General features: G+C 34.9%; 1 protein-coding gene across 7 annotated transcripts in view; it reads right to left on the minus strand.

The window, feature by feature from the left end:
- The window catches only part of STXBP5 (syntaxin binding protein 5), a 156,207-nt gene that overhangs the window by 8,986 nt on the left and 129,023 nt on the right, over positions 1–18,198 (minus strand). For 5 of the 7 annotated variants that reach the window (XM_070461467.1, XM_070461464.1, XM_070461462.1 and 2 more), the window contains 5 exons: positions 16,058–16,108; positions 9,175–9,414; positions 7,761–8,130; positions 7,289–7,454; positions 1,138–1,249 (listed from right to left, as the gene is read on the minus strand). In XM_070461467.1, the coding sequence (XP_070317568.1) occupies positions 1,138–1,249; positions 7,289–7,454; positions 7,761–8,130; positions 9,175–9,414; positions 16,058–16,108 (939 nt within the window). The remainder of the gene's footprint in view (positions 1–1,137; positions 1,250–7,288; positions 7,455–7,760; positions 8,131–9,174; positions 9,415–16,057; positions 16,109–18,198) is intronic. The other 2 variants (XM_070461466.1, XM_070461465.1) reach the window with 1 other exon arrangement.

An 18,198-nucleotide genomic window follows, 5' to 3' on the forward strand; every position in this document is an offset into this window, starting at 1 on the left:
TATATTGTTAGCTCATTGATGTTTATAAAAATTGAATTTTGTACAGCTTTATCAATTAATCTTGGTAAGAATGTTATTCTAAATTATCAGTCCCCCATGACTTGAAGACGGAGAAGGCAATGGCACCCCATTCCAGTTCTCTTGCCTGGAAAATCCCATGGACAGAGGAGCCTGGTGGGCTGCAGTCCATGGGGTCGCTAAGAGTTGGACATAACTGAGTGACTTCACTTTCACTTTTCACTTTCATGCACTGGAGAAGGAAATGGCAACCCACTCCAGTGTTCTTGCCTTGAGAACCCCAGGGACAGGGAGCTTGGTGGGCTGCCATCTATGGGGTCGCACAGAGTTGGACACAACCGAAGCGACTTAGCAGAATGACTTGAAGAACAGTCTTCATTTTTTAAATGAATTAAAACTGACCAATCCTCATTACCAAGATGACTGACCAATCATTAGGATAAATTTTTAAAATGAAACTGTACTACACTCTTATTTGCTAATATTTAATCTTACAGTTTTTCTAGTAAACTGAACAGAAAAGGAAAATTCTAGTATATTCTAATAAAAAACAAAGAATAAAAGAAAATAATAATTCAAGAATAGCTAATACCTCCTATTTGAAAGAAAGGTGAAACATGCATTGATTTACTAGTTCATTCAAGGACCAATTTCCAATTTGTGCCAATTCTATGGAAGATAGTACATGAACTAGACTTAACATTTTAAATAATCTTCTAAGTGCAATGAGAGTAGTTCCAGAGGTTTTGTAAGATAAAATAAATGTTAACATAAAAACTTTTTTGAAGTTAATGTTATCAATTAAAGTCCATTACAGAATTAAAATAATAAAAATCATATTTAACAAAAGCTAGAAAATATTTTCAAATTACTCACTTAAAGCTTATTCCTTTTTAGCCTGAAGCCATGCTGATTTTGATTTGCTGAGTAAAATATTCCCCTGATTTGAGTTAGAATATGGCAGAAAACAATTTTATGCATTTTGCAAAAAGATGGATCCATCAATTGTCGTGACAGAGAGGAAAAAGGTGAACATAAATTTATACACATAAGAAAAATTTACATGGCTTGAATGTTTGTTTTATAGATATGCTATCCAAATTAAATAAATCAACTTACATAGTTCTTCTCTATCAAGAGATTGTGCACCACCTCCAAATAAGCCTTTAAAGAATCCCCTGTTTGGTGCTTCAGGTGTTTCTACAGGAGTGAAGAGTTCACCCAACATTTCCTTTAAAATCAAAACAAATTGTAATTGTTAAAGTTCCAGGGACACTAAACTATAACCACAAAACCAGCACTGTAAACTCTTTAACTAAAACTTATAACATTAGCTGTTGAGGTTGACAGTTAATGAGCACATTTCAAATGATCAGATCTAGAACAGTCTGATTTGGTCAAACAGTAAGTTATTAAGATTAACTTGACTAAGAGTAACTTGTTTGCCACTTTGGCTAGATTACTTTCTTCACATTTTAAGCAAAGATGATTTAAGCTTAAACTGTAAGGACAGTCCAACCTTTATGATAAAGTGTTCATATAACTATAACTTGTATTATCAAAAATTGGTAACTGTATTAATAACTATGTCTTCTTACATTAGAAAGAAGAAAATATATTAGCAAATTGAAAAGTCTAGTGTAATGATAGCTGAGTCAGAAAATTAGTAGTTTAGAAAGACACACATCTTTTCATAAACATATGCTGGGAACAGAATTATGCCAACATACACCTGGAATTCCAGAAATCTGCCTGAGAGATGGAAAGGCTTCTTTCTAAACTGTCAGATTTTCCTGAAATTTTTGTCAATATTCTTCAGAGCACAGAAATGGTAAAGGTAAGTCAGCAGACAAGAAAAACTGCTGACATTTTACTGACTTTGTAGATGAGACATAAAGAGAGAAGAGAAGTTTCTATAAAAGAAGGATGGTAGTAATATTATTTACAAGGCAACTCTGGGAACCTTTAAAAGCAAAATAAAAGTATAGTGAGGCTTGGGATTGCATTTCTGCCCCGTAAAGAGAAGTAGCTGTGATAGAAGTGACAAGTACATGATGGTTCCAGGTAGTTCTGTCTGATATTACATTATAGTTGGAGCTAAAAATATGTATTTTTTAGAGTTTCTTTCTTAGGGCTGGGCTAAGCAAGTTAATAAAGGATGTTCCAAGATTTTACTTTTAGATATATCCATATTTCTTTTTTTCATCTTTTGGTTGCACCTTTTGTTTTGTGGGATCTTAATTCCCTGACCAGAGATTGAGGCCAGGCCCACGGCAGGGAGAGCATGGAGTCTTAACCACTGACCGCCAGGGAATTCCCAGATATACCCATATTAATGTTGTCTCCCCAACCAGATTATGAATGAAAGGAGATAATGTTAATGATATACAACACAGAGTTTCATTTATAAGGCTGAAGTGGATTGAAGGCTTTACATTTAAATTTTCTTTCCTCTGGATTTCTATAAAGTGGAGTAAAACTAGAATGAAAAACTCCCTAAAGTCAATAAATCAAACCTGTTAAAATCCACCACAGAATATAGTAATACCTATTATTTAATTCAAATTTACATTTGCCTGTATAACAGAGGTGATTTTAGACATATTTCCAATCTTTTTTATACAATATTCTGAAGATTGTAATTTAAACTGCATTTATTAAGTTGATACAACAAACTGCAAACAGCTACCATTTGAGTGTCTTTTATGCTAAATCAATAATAAGACATATATAGACATATATAGAGTCACAGCATACAGTAATAAGACATATATAGAGTCACAGCATAAAAATATGCTCTTTCAAATTTACCTTACTTTAGAATTGTGGTTTACTCTTCTTAATTAGTGTTTAATGATCATGTAATTTTATAAGTATAAAGTAGGATATTTAAAATGCAGAGATTATAGTTGTAAATTAAGAGTCACTACAGTGTACTGGGATGAGTATAAATTGGAACCACATGGACCTGGATTTGATTCTCACCTCTGCCTTTTACATGCAGAGGGATCTTAGGCAAATCAGTCTCTCAGAGAACTGGTTTCCTTAACTTATAAAGAACTAATATTAATACTTACCTCTCAGGAATGTTACCAGGATTAAAGATAAGGAAGATTATCTTTAATGAGTTAAAGATAACACAAAATGCCAACATTAGATACTGAGTCATGTCTACATTAAATAGAAAAATCTCCTTTCACATGGAGATGAAACAAATTAGAAAATATGAAGTCATTTATCTTTAGATTAACATTGTGAACATGTATCTTTAAAGGAAGTTTAAAATTAGGCATTTCTTAAAGAGTCTGCACAGTCTGTGGTTTAAGTATTAGGATTTGGAGAGGAATACTGATGTTACAAAAAGTATGTATTTCCGTATCACTGAATAGTATCTTAAATACTTTTCATTTGTATTTAAATAAAAATTTTAATTATTATAAACATACTCTTTAGAACAATTAACTTTAATGATTAATAAACATTGGTAAAATCTAAATAGATTTGTATTATCTGTGATATTTCTCTACATCTAGTAATAGTAATACATCTGAAGCAATGTCTGGAACTTTTAAACTACTCTAAAATATGAAGGTAGAGAAGCAAATATACTTGTCTGATGTTAGACAACTGCATCTCATTTGTCATTTGTGTTAATAAATAAGTGATAAAATATAGGAAACTAATTTCACGAATGAGTCAATGCATACGCCTTATCACTTTTTTCTTAAACTGAACTGTAATATTAGTTGACTTATTTTATTACCTTCAGATGTACAACACAGTGATTCAATATTTGTATAGATCATACTCCATTTAAAGTTATTATAAAATTGGGCCTTTCCTGGTGGTCCAGTGGCTAAGACTGTACTCCCCAATGTAGGGGGCCCGGGTTTAATTCCCAGTCAGGGAAGGAACTAGATCCCACATGCTGCAGTTAAAGATCCTGCATACTACAACGAAGACAGAACTAAGACCTGGAGCAGGTCTTAGTTATAAATAAATTTTATTTTATTTATTTTATATAAATAAATAAAAGTTAAAAAAATAGTTATTATAAAATATTGACTATAATCCCCATGCTGTACAATACACCCTTAGAGCTTATTTATTTTATACACAGCTGTAATCCCTCACCCCTATACTGCTCTTCGTTCCTTCCCTCTGACCACTGGTAATCCCTAGTTTGTTTTCTACACCTGTGAGTCTGTTTCTGTTTTACTATATATGTTTATTTTTTAGATTCCACATGTAAGTGATAATACACTGTATGCCTTTCTCTGACTTATTTCACTAAGCATAATACCTTCCATGTCTATATAGGTAACTGGCAAAATTTAATTCTTATTTTGGATAAACAGTATTCCATCACATGGAAGTATATGTGTGTGTATATCTATCTACCTATCACATTTTCTTTATTCATTCATCTGCTGATGGGACACTTATGTTCTTCCATATCTTGGCTACTCTAAGAATGGCTATCATCAAAAAGTCCACAAATAACAAATGCTGGTAAGGATGTGGAGGGAAGGAAACTGCTGGTGGGAATTTAGTACACAGCTGGTGGGAATGTGAACTGGTGCAGGCACTATGGAAAACTGTTCTCCAAAAAACTAGAACCACCTTATGATCCAGCAATTCCACTCCTGGGTATATAGCTGAAGAAAATGAAAACACCAATATTCATGGCACTATCTCAACACTAAGTATTACATCAGGTGTAGATTTTCCTAGATGCCTTTTAAGTTCCCATTTATACCTTGTGTGACTTTTTAAAAATCAGGAATGGATGTTGAACTTTGTCAACTGCTTCTTGTTTTTTAAATTTACTAATGTGAATTCCATAGATTGATTTATAAATGTGAAGTCAACTCTACATTCCTGGGATAAATCCTATTTGGTTATTATGAATTATCATGACCAGAATTATCCATCTGATATACTGTTAGGTTCAATTTGCTAAAATTTTGCTTAGAATTTTAACATCTATGTTAGATTATTATTAACATCTATGTTAGACTATTGATCTATATGTAATTTTCTTTATTTTAAAATCATTGGTTTTGGTAACATGTTCTATGAACATTCCATTGACAAGTTGGAAGCATTTCCCCTCTTTAATTTTTGAAAGAGTTTTATATAGAACTGGTACTATTTCTTCCTGAAATGTTGATAGAATTCACAAATGAAGCCACTGAGGCCTCAATTTTCTTTGTCCAAGGTTTCTAACATCAATTTTCCTATAGTATTCTCTGGGTTATATACTTTTTTCTTGACTGAACTTTGGCAATACATGTCTCACATGACATTTGCCCATTTCCTAAGTTTTTCAATTTACTGGCCTACAGCTGTTCACAGTATTTCCTTATTGTCCATTTTAACTAGCATTTGTAGAATCTACAGAAAGTCATTTCTCTCACTCTTGATACTGGTAACTAACTTCTCTCTTCACAATCAGTCTGGCTTGAGATCAATTTTATTGGTTTCAGAGATCAAGTTTTTGACTTCATTGACGTTTTCTATCTCACTGATTTCCATCTACATATTTAGTGTTTTATTTCTTCTGTTTACTTTGGGTTTAACTTGCTCTTCTTTTTCAGTTTCTTAAGGTGGAAGCTGAAGTCACTGATTTGATGAGAACTTCTTTTCGCAAAATCAGACATGACTCTAGAGTATACATGTCATGTCTTTTCAAATACAGATGTTTTAGTGCTATAAATTTTCCAAGTATAAACACTCAATTGTTTTTCTCTATTCTTATGCTTTTAAGTTACTTAATCTTTTCTTCTCTAATGTCTAACCTGTTGTTAACTCCATCCAGTGTATTTTTCATCTCTAACACTACAGATTGTCATCTCTAGAAGTTCAATTTTGGTCTTTATATCTCCTATGTTCCTACTTAACTTTTAGGTACATGTGCTTAGCCGCTCAGTTGTGTCTGACTCTTTGCAATCCCGTGGACTGGAGCCCACCAGGGTCCTCTGTCCCTGAGGATTCGCCAGGCAAGAACACTGGAGTGGGTTGCCATGCCCTCCTCCAGGGGATCTTCCCAACCCAGGGATTGAACCCAGGTCTCCTGCATTGCGGGTGGATTCCTGAGCCACCAGGGAAGCCCACGAATACTGGAGTAGACAGCCTCTTCCTTCTCCAGGGGCTCTCTCTGATCTAGAAATCAAACCGGGGTCTCCTGCATTGCAGGTGGATTCTTTATCAGCTGAGCTACCAGAATACAGTTTTAACTGTAATACAGTTATAACTATAATTTTGTTTCACTCTCAAGGTTTATAATATCAGGAGTATGTTTCTAGTATAGTCTAGCTTACTGAAATACTACTACTAACATGTGAGAGCACATACTTTCTACTGAGCACTGTGCTAGTAAGAACTTTATGTGTACTGTCTCCTTTAATTTACAACAGATCCTACGACATTAGATATTTTTTCCTCATTTTAAATATAATGAAGTTCAGACATACTAACTTGTCTCAGGTCACGTAACTGTGTAACTAGCAAAGCTAGGACTTAAATTCATTCTTCTTGACTCCAAAGCTCATATTCTAAAAATAAGTCACAAATTAAAGTTTATAAACCAGCAAAATATGGCTAATTAACTAAAAACTTCCAAAATAAAGTTCCCTTAGGTAATGGTTTCTCTAAATATCAATGAATATTTTAGTTCTAATATTTAAAGAGTACTTTTATTTAAAAAGTTCAAGCTAAACTGATCATTTCCAACAAATATACAAGCACATAAAGCACTCAATACTTTTAAAAGATATAGTTTTATAAAGATTGTATAATCTCTCACAAATAGATCAACAAAAATACTTAGAGGAAAATTATCAAATCTTATTTCTTCTGATAATGTGTATATATCCTTTGAATATACAGTATATGAGAAGGAATGACAACAATTTGTCCTAAAATAGATATAATTATTTTCACATCAACATATGTCTTTAAAAAGGATTTTTTCTTTTGTTTCTATATAATAGATATTTATTCTGTGTGGAGAGTGGTATAAAACGGATGTAGTATTTTGTATTTCTTTGACATCACTGGCGAGAAAAAATATGGAATGATGAGATGGGAGTCCCTCTTATAACAGGAATCTGATGAAAATACTTTATTACCAGTATCAAAGCATATGCTCTCAAGTTCTCAAGAAAAGCTTTGAATTTTCTCATGGAGTAGAAGGGATGGATAATATAAGGGACCTTAGAAGATATTTTACCTCTGAAGAAATGATAGTGATAGTTTTGTTACTTACCTGAAGATTCTCACAGGTTTCTTGACTGTACGTGAGTCTCTGGATTTCTGTAGGTGAGACAAGATACAAGGCTTGTCCGTTGTTGGTGAAGCAGAATGTTCTGGCTATCCGCATGTTGGTAAGAGGCAGGTAATACACATCCAGGAGAGGCCGTAAACTCGGCAGACTTGAGAATGCAATGGAAACTTGTTAACAGGCAGGTAGGCTTTAGTTCTGAACAAATACTACAGGAAGTAAAAATGGCAGCGGCCTTCTAAACCTCATGACTTAGTGTACCTGAGTGGGAGATAAAACTGATTTCTTTTCCTCATGTACCTGTTCACTAGTAACTGAATGAAAATAAATTCTCAGTGTATATGACTGTAAGCAAATTAAAAGCACTTCTTCCAAACTGAATACAATTCTGCAATATTATGTTCTGAGCGGAGAAAATGCTGTGTTTGTGTTTAAAAAACAAACAAAAACCTCTTACCTAAAAGTCATAATGTGTCCATTGGCACAGAAGCAGGCAAGGCAGATGCTGTTGCTTAACGACACAATGTCTCCACGAAGCACAAATGAGGTCTCTGTGATGTTCTGCTTGTAAGCACAGTTCTGGGTCGGCAATGAGATCACTTTTGCTTGCTTTTCAGAACATATCACTGCATACTGGTTTTCACTGATTTCCTGAGAAGAGGAGGGAGATACAGAGACAGGTCTTCTTTTCTTCACTTTCTCTTTCTCATCCTTTTCTTCAGGGACATTGTGTTCCTTCCAGGGTTCATGTGCAGGTGGCACGAGGCAGCCTGTGGAGTCCAGGAAGGCCATTCTCAGGATCGCCCCCTTTAACCTCAATATTGTACCTACAATTGCAATTTCAGTAAATAAAAAGTATTTTACTCCAGACAGTAAATATGTTTATTCCAACTCTGACACATACTAGACGCTCAAAAATATGTAGAATATATACTGAACCAAAACTGTATACTGGCTCACTGACAGGATCAAGCTTGATATCTGAATCTGGAAAAAGATCTCAATAAGTGTTACCAAACTGATAAATGCTGGGATGTCTAGAACTAGGTCTCATAGCCACACCTGGCAAATGTACTACTGTTGAATATAAGTAGATGGCATCCAGGGCTGCAAGGTCCAATATCACAGCCCAGCGCCTAGCCATGTGAACTGTGGCTCGTCCACACTGTGATTATAGGAAATAACTCAATAATATAAAATACTGATTACATGCTAAAATGATTTAGCATTTTGCATAGACTGGGCTAAATGAAATTGGTTATACTAAAATTAATTTCACTTGTTTGTTTTGCCATTTTAACATGGTTACTAGAAAATTTATATGTATAATATATAAACAAGGAATATACTAGAGAGCAAAATCATGCTTTCTTTTTTCCTCTCATTTTTAATATAGGAAGAGTAAAAATTTTTTCTTCTTAAAATTTTTTGTTAAATTATCTTTTCTAATTCTTCAAAGAAGAAAGACGATCTTAAGACTTCACACATAGAGATTAAAAGTAGCTAAGTGTATTAAAAAGCTTTTCTGTTTTTTCCCTAAAACTAAATACGTACCATCCTTTTGCTTACAGAACATACTATTTCAAGGTATCCTAGAATGCGACAGAACAACAGTATTTTGTTTTCATTTTCTTATGTAGTAATCATTTTAGACATGATCCTAACGTTTAAAAAAATGCAAAACTTGATTGGCTGTATAAGTAAATGATATTCTGGAATCTTAATCCATGTATTCCTTCAATTAAAAGCAAAAGACTGTAACTATCTCCATTCAGAATTCTTAGACTGATTCAAACATGAAAAGCAAAGGCTTCTATTAAATTATAGTAAAGCGAACTTTCAAGGGCAGTCCAGCAGCAGCGCACACATACCACTCGGAGACACAATCACTGGCTGAAGAAGCCTTTGCTCCCCTCCTGGGGGAAGGTTCAGTGCGATGACCAGCACTGTTCCCAGCGTGGTGCCAACCCACAGACACGGGGAAGGGGCTGAATCTGTCTTTCGAGTAAAAGTCTCACAGAAATGAAGAGCAGAGATTGCTTCCCGGGATTCTTTATCAATGCTGGTTACACTTGAGCTCCGTGATCGGCTGAAGGAGTTATCTTTTATGTCTGAAATGATTTAAAATGCTGTGAGATTACTCAAGTTACAAAATAATCATGTTTTTAGTTTGGTGTAAGTGAGTGAAAGTCTCTCAGTCGTGTCCAACTCTGCGACCCCATGGACCACATGGTACGTGGAATTCTCCGGGTCAGAACACTGGAGTGGGTTGCCACTCCCTTCTCCTGGGGATCTTCCCAACCCAGGGATTGAACCCAAGTCTCCCGCATTGCAGGTGGGTTCTTTACCGTATGAACCACCAGCGAAGCCCATTTAGTTTGTTATAAATTTTGTCAAATAATTAATCTGCAAAAAGAGAAAAATCTAAAGCATATTTAATTTTAATTGAAAAGAAAAACAATTTACTTTCATGCTAACAATTTTGCCCATTGCTCATACATAAAACACAAAGGGAAAAATCCACACTTGTGAGAACTGAGCTGGGGGCAGCCAAGGGGTTTTCAGATGCATCATCTCTGCAGTTTTGGTGTAGCTCTCTGCTGGTATCTTGGCTGCTTTTCCAACTGTAGTCATTACTACCTTTTCTCATGGAGAAGGAAATGGCAGCCCACTCCAGGATTCTTGCCTGGAGAATCTCATGGACAGAGGAGACTGGTAGGCTACAGTTCATGGAGTCGCGAGAACTGGATATGACGTAGCGACTAAACCAACACCACCAGCTTTTCTCACGCGCTGACTCTTCCTTTGGTGTAATATAGTTCACAATTAGGCAGTACTAGCAGAGTGGGTATTTTCAACTTTCTAGATTTAAAAAAAATGCATTTATAAGTACTCTGATTCTACCTTCAAATTTATTGTATGATGGACTTTTTTTCTTCAAATCTGTCCATATGAAAGCTTCATCCATAAACATTTAGCTTTTATTTTTCTTAAATGCTATTTTAACTGGAATCAACATTCAACTAAGGCATTTTCCATTAACCTGGACAACCAGCACCTGGCTCATTCTTAACCCAATCCCAGGTATATTCAGGGATACTTATAAATTCTACTAATAAGCCCTCTCTTGTCTACAGTTACCTTCCTCTCTGTGACCAATCTTAAGTTTGTTTCAAGCTCTGGCCCCTTTTCTCTTGGAATGCATTTCCAAATGCTCCATGAAATTTTTTCCTGTTATGGCTCACTATGCAAAATCAAAACACACCATTTCCCCAAGTCTCTAAATTCTTCTAATGGTACTATTTATATTGACAACAACCCCATTCTCCACGGGAACAACATTTGACATGAGTTGCATTTTTGGTTCTTCCCTTTCACTTTAACTGTATGTCTCTGATGGGATGACAAGTCCTACATTATTCTAATATTTCCATCTTCTTCTTTCCAGTACCAATCAAGTCCCATGACCAGGCCTTTATCACCCTTCATCTACAATTCCCAAGAGACCTCCCCACCTTCACTCTGTCATTGTTCTATCACAACTCAAATTTTCCAAAGTACACTTTTAATTCTATCACCTCTACCTTAAAAATCCACAATGGTTCCTTTTATAGTCTTACTCAGGTTTATAAAATTCTCCACAAAACACCTTCAGCCTACCATCCTGGCCCCTTCTGCCAGTGCTGCCTTGCTTCAGTTCACTGCGGAAAATAAACCAAGCTATTCAGTGCTCTCCATACATACTTGGCACTTGCCTATGCTTTTTCTTTCTGATTGCTACCCACCTAGATGGTATTTATTCTCCATCTCAGGTACTGTCATCCTCATGAAGTTTATCCTGATTCCTAAAACCATCTATAGTTTTTCTCTTTTGAATCTTGATAGCTTTTTATCTTCCCCATGGCACTAATAGCACATTTGTTCTGTACTTATTTCTGACACGTCTTGGGCCTTGTTCTAATGTGACTGAAAATTTCTTGAGAACAAGGGCTTTTGACTTCCTGCAGAATTTACCATAGTGCCTTGCATATGAGAGTAGTCAACTGTATCGATACTTGCTGAAGACAGACCTAGAGTTCCAAGTATCTAGAGCAATGCGTTTCTGCTACACTACTGGGATATAGTAAACTTTCCAGTAGCTTCTACTGTTCACATCTAATAAGTCATTCCTCAAATTGTATGTTTTCAATGCTATTGTGAAGGAAATGACTTCATAGTACTGTGAAAAATGAAAAACACATTCAAGTCTTCTAAACTGTATTTCATTGAATTAAAAAAGGTATTACTGAATCCTACTTACACCTCCACAAAAGCTTCTTATGGTCAAATTTAGATTCATAAGTTAAAAACAACTCTCCTCCCAAATAATTATATACAACATAATTTCGATTATAGTTAACCTGGAAAATAATAAAGCCACTAGTTATGACAGCAACATGGATTATTTCTAACTACAGTTTCTAAAAATGCTCTTCTTTTGCCTGGGATTGTGCTTCCTGTTACCAATTATGACACAGGAGAAAAGAACTAGTTAATATAAATAAAACAAATGACAGCTCATTATTGGATAAGTATAACATGGTAGTGATGCCAAATCTTAACTCTTGAGATTTCCACAGTTATTACAATAAAATAACAGAAATTTAAAATTTGCTTTTGATAAAAATATGTTATTTTAATAAAACAGACACAGACAAGGTGAACACACATACTGACCTATATTATCAGTTGGGACTTAGTGATATAAATGTAAATCGGTGATATAAGAAAATATATAAGAATACATATATTCTATATAAAATATATAAGAAAATATGATATCACAAATTTCAATAAAAATTAAGCTGCATAAAAGCTTTTACTGTTATCTATTAAAATTACAATAGGTGATTCACAACAATCTTAATTAAAATGTTAATTCATAGGCCAACAAAACATTTTAATTTAATAGACTAATGATATAAAGTTTATAAACTACAACTGCATTTTTATTATATGACTTCTCTATAAAAATTAGGTTATCAAAGAAACTCCTATAGCTAGATCAATATGGGAAAATGAACTGAATCAGAATCAAGTTTGAACTTACAAAACTAAGTTGCTAATTTGACGTGTCTGGAACTGTTTGAAAACAAGTTAGAATCTTAGCAGTTCATGAATTGTAACTACCACTACAGGGCAACATTTGGCAGTTTGAGCCTACTGATAATAGTTGTTTTCCCCCAGTGACTCTCTGAAAGGGAAAGTCGCTCAGTCATCAGACTCTTTGCGACCCCATGGACTATAGTCCATGGAATTCTCTAGGCCAGAACACCGGAGTGGGTAGCCTTTCCCTTCTCCAGGGGATCTACCCAATCAAGAGATCGAACCCAGGTTTCCGGAATTGTGGGCGGATTCTTTACCAGCTGAGCCACAAGGGAAGCCTCTGGCCAGTGTAAAATAATTACCAGTTAAGAATCTCTACCAAAAAATAGTTCAGTAGCATGATGACCTTAAAGGGAAATTATTTAGGCAATATAGGTATTGTTTCAATGCATGTATTAAATTAAGTAGCAATTAGCTTAGGGCATTGAAATACATGGGCACACAGTAAAAGATAAGCTGAATAAAGAAAGATAATCTATAAAAGTACAGAGCACACACTTTGTCTTTTTTTTTTCTGAGTTTTTTTTTATTGAAGTACAGCTAATTTATAGTATTATATTAGTTTCAAGTACACAATATAGTGTTTCAATGTTTTATGGATATATTCTCTTTAAAGTTATTACAAAATAATGACTATATTTCCTTGTGCTGTACAATATCACTTTGTTGTTTATGTTTTTTTCATTTATTCTTATTATATATATAAATTAATATACGTAAATATATATTATTATATACATATTATATATGTGGGTGTATATATATATATTATATATATATTAGTTGGAGGCTAATGACTTTACAATATTGCAGTGGTTTTTGCCATACATTGACATGAATCAGCCATGGATTTACATGTGTTCCCCATCCCGATCCCCTCTCCCGCCTCCCTCCATCCCATCCCTCTGGGTCTTCCCAGTGCACCAGCCCTGAGCACTTGTCTCATTCATCCAACCTGGGCTGGTGATCTGTTTCACCCTTGATAGTATACTTGTTTCAATGCTGTTCTCTCTGAACATCCCACCCTCGCCTTCTCCCAGCACACACTTTGATTAAAATACTTAAATAGCACCTAAGTGTGAATATTCTTTTAAAATTAAATTGATATCCTATTTTACTGATTTTAAAAAAGTACTCCTACATGTGTTTTCTCAGATTTGTAGATACTAAATGACACAAAATCATAGTGTCACAAAAATTAAACTAATAGTATTTAGTGTTACTGAAATTCTGGGACTCTAAGAGTCTGAAGAAAATTCTGGATACTCTTGTTGGGAGGAAAAATGAATAAGGTTAGCTTCAGATACACTTGTGTTCAAATTGCATATTTCATGTTTATAGTGAAGGGAACTACCCTCTTCTCAAAACATGTTATCCTGCATTCTAGAACTTTTTCTGGGTCCCTTAACACCAGTGTTACTACAGGGGCCTACTGTACTGTCTTTCCTATGTTCAGGAATGGAAACTCTTCCTGATGACAGTGGATGATATTATGCCTACTCATAGTAACACATTTTCTATCACAACTGAGATAAGACTATGGTTTGGAAATGCTAAAATCAGTAAGGTGAAATGGACCAATATCTAAGTCTCTATTATACATAAAAAGATAGTCAAGGAATCTAGAGAATTAAAAGTGAGAAGATGACCTGGGTGAGCAAATACAATGGAGCAAATCTAGTTTCTAAGACAACATGGGTGAAACCATCCATATGCAGTTATTCAAATAAAAGCAATAGAAATTTCTAAAAGAAATCTGCTTTATATGTACTATGTGAAATCTTCTTTAAATCTTTATTGAAATGTCATTTTTCCCTATTCTGGAATATCAGGAAGCTGTTTTGGAGCTGGATATAAAACAAAAGGAATATGCGAGATATATTCACTCTGCTTTCCTAATGGATAGGTTGTATATAAAGTACTACAGAAATCACAGCAGAATCCTCTATGACCCACCTCCCAGAATATTGGAAATAAAAGCAAAAATAAACAAATGGGACCTAATTAAACTTAAAAGCTTTTGCACAACAAAGGAAACTATAAGCAAGTGAAAAGACAGCCCTCAGATTGGGAGAAAATAATAGCAAACAAAGCAACAGACAAAGGATTAATCTCAAAAATATATAAGCAACTCCTGCAGCTCAATTCCAGAAAAATAAATGACCCAATCAAAAAAATGGGCCAAAGAACTAAACAGACATTTCTCCAAAGAAGACACACAGATGGCTAACAAACACATGAAAAGATGCTCAACATCACTCATTATCAGAGAAATGCAAATCAAAACCACAATGAGGTACCATTACACGCCAGTCAGGATGGCTGCTATCCAAAAGTCTACAAGCAATAAATGCTGGAGAGGGTGTGGAGAAAAGGGAACCCTCTTACACTGTTGGTGGGAATGCAAACTAGTACAGCCACTATGGAGAACAGTGTGGAGATTTCTTGAAAAACCGGAAATAGAACTGCCATATGACCCAGCAATCCCACTTCTGGGCATACACACTGAGGAAACCAGAGCTGAAAGAGACACGTGCACCCCAATGTCCATTGCTGCACTGTTTATCATAGCCAGGACATGGAAGCAACCTAGATGCCCATCAGCAGATGAATGGATAAGGAAGCTGTGGTACATATACACCATGGAATATTACTCAGCCATTAAAAAGAATTCATTTGAATCAGTTCTAATGAGATGGATGAAACTGGAGCCCATTATACAGAGTGAAGCCAGAAAGATAAAGATGAATACAGTATACTAACGCATATATATGGAATTTAGAAAAATGGTAATGATAATCCTATATGCAAAACAGAAAAAGAGACACAGATGTACAGAACAGACTTTTGGACTCTGTGGGAGAAGGCGAGGGTGGGATGTTTCAAGAGAACAGCATCGAAACATGTATATTATCTAGGGTGAAACAGATCACCAGCCCAGGCTGGATGCATGAGACAAGTGCTCGGGCCTGGTGCACTGGGAAGACCCAGAGGGATCGGGTGGAGAGGGAGGTGGGAGGGGGGATCGGGATGGGGAACACATGTAAATCCATGGCTGATTCATGTCAATGTATGACAAAAACCACTACAATATTGTAAAGTAATTAGCCTCCAACTAATAAAAATAAATGGAAAAAAAAAAAAAGTACTACACAGAAATAAATATTTCCCAACTTATTATCATCAAAAAGTAATATTGATTCTTGACATGAGATTCACTGTAATACAGAAAACCAGTCATATATTTTGAAAATATTACTCTCATAAAAATAAGTTAATAAATCATAGTGCTCAAGATAAGTTTTCAGATGGCTAATAGAAATTAATCTAAAAATCACATAAATTTTAATCTTACACTGAATTTTGTTTAAAGTATCTAAAGGATACTTTACAAGAAGATTGAGTAAACATATTATTTTGGTTTGCTTACATTTATAATTATCTTATAATATACAGAAGACATCCAAAAGGCTATTATTCCTTAAACAGTCATTTTAAACTTAATTTTCAGTGAAAATCTATTCTATGGTCATTTTAAATTTCCTGACTTTTTTGTCTTCCCATTAAAGAGATTTTTAACTACTGCATATTTTCATTTATTTTACTTACCTAAGTCAGGCTTTAGGTCAGTAGGCAAGCTTAACTTCCTTGACATTTTTGCTGAAAAATAAAATGCACTTTTAAAGTTCTGAAGAATATCTGATTCATTCTTATTTCTATCAATTGATCTTCAAGATAGGAGTGAATGTTTTTATTACTAAATCTAGAGACTAAGATAATTAAAATATAATTAATAATGTTATGGGTGGAAAGTAAATCTTATTTTCAGCTTTTTAAAAAGTTTGTACTTACTTGATATAATATCTTTGAGTGCTTGAAGCTCTCACTTCAAGGAAGCCTTTTAAATTCTGTTAATTATTTCTTAGGCTCATAGGAAAGGGTTAGGCTTTTTTAAGAGAAGCAGTCATTTCTCAGAAAGAAGATGTTGCAGATAAGGACAACAAGAAGCATAAGACTTAAATCTGGATATGTGATATAATACAATCTTTCCAGCTCCTCTTCTTCACAGCTATTGGGCTCATTCTTTTAAAGTTAGTATCTTGAATATAGGACAAACCTACATCAAACTGGAGTCTTTGATTACATCACAAAAATATCTGGCTCATCCATTTCTTCATATATGTTACATCTCTACTTACATTTTAGTAAAAAACAAAAAACAAAAAAATCAAAGCCATGCTCAGTCTAGAGTATTTACAAAAATGTAAACTACAGATATTTCTATTTGGGATTAGAATATTTAAAAAGTCTATGTAAAAATCTTACTGGAATTCACTTTCCATCCTCAGTTATTGCCTAAATCTACGAAGTGCTTTAAAGTTGGGTGTTTTACTACATCCATTGTTAGTGGCAGCGCATGCGTAACAGAGCAGTGCTTTCTAAGTGAAATTCTGAATACACATTTGCGTGTTAATACATGAATGTGTATATGGGGTTAAATTTTGGATGGTTAGGAGATATTTAAAGAACAGACCCTGCTAGTCCATAAGGGCGCCATGTAAACAAAGAGAAATCCAGTCATAGCACATAACTTCCACATCTAAAAAAATGACAAATTCATTGTTAGGGAAGCGGCATTAGGCAAAGTGGGAAGGGATGGGGGAAATCAGGTTTTTATTTCTAAGATTCATTAATCTAATGAGCATCCTTTCAAAAAACAACAAAGCGTCAAATATATGAATCAGTCTTATCCCATTTTGACAGACTTAATCTCAGTTAAAGCGTAAAAAGTAACAGAAAACTGAAATAGCCAAATGAAATCTATCATGGCTGATCTCACATAAATGGCATCTGGTCCCATCACTGAATGGTATATATATGGGGAAACAGTGTCAGACTTTATTTTTTTGGGCTCCAAAATCACTGCAGATGGTGACTGCAGCCATGAAATAAAAAGATGCTTGCTCCTTGGAAGAAAAGTTATGACCAACCTAGACAGCATATTAAAAAGCAGAGACATTACTTTGCCAACAAAGGTCCGTCTGGTCAAGGCTATGGTTTTTCCAGTAGCCATGTATATATGTGAGAGTTGGACTATTAAGAAAGCTGAGAGCTGAAGAATTGATGCTTTTGAACTGTGGTGTTGGAGAAGACTCTTGAGAGTCCCTTGGACTGCAAGGAGATCCAACCAGTCCATCCTAAAGGAGATCAGCCCTGAATATTCATTGGAAGGACTGATGCTGAAACTCCAGTGCTTTGGCCACCTGATGCAAAGAATTGACTCATTGAAAAGACCCTGATGCTGGGAAAGATTGATGGCGGGAGGAGAAGGGGACAACAGAGGATGAGATGGTTGGATGGCATCACTGACTCAATGGACATGAGTTGGAGTAAACTCCAGGAGTTGGTGATGGACAGGGAGGCCTGGCGTGCTGCAGTCGATGGGGCTGCAAAGAGTCGGACATGAATGAGCGACTGAACTGAAGTCTACCCCACTCAAAACATTTTCTAAAATGCAACATTTAACTTTTGAAAGAAGTTAGAAGTTTTTATTATATATCATAGGCACAATGTACACAGACTGATAAATAATATCTACATAATAACTGAAGGAGAAAAACTAGCCTGGTATAGTCTAAAGATACCCTTTTACAATCAGATGTGTATGCCCCTCTAGACCTGACTACTCTGATATGATTAAGTTATTCTATATCTTTAGGACCACTGCTTATAAATATTGAATGTGCATA

The sequence above is a fragment of the Odocoileus virginianus genome, chromosome 34, assembly GCF_023699985.2.
Source record: "Odocoileus virginianus isolate 20LAN1187 ecotype Illinois chromosome 34, Ovbor_1.2, whole genome shotgun sequence".
NCBI lineage: Eukaryota > Metazoa > Chordata > Mammalia > Artiodactyla > Cervidae > Odocoileus > Odocoileus virginianus.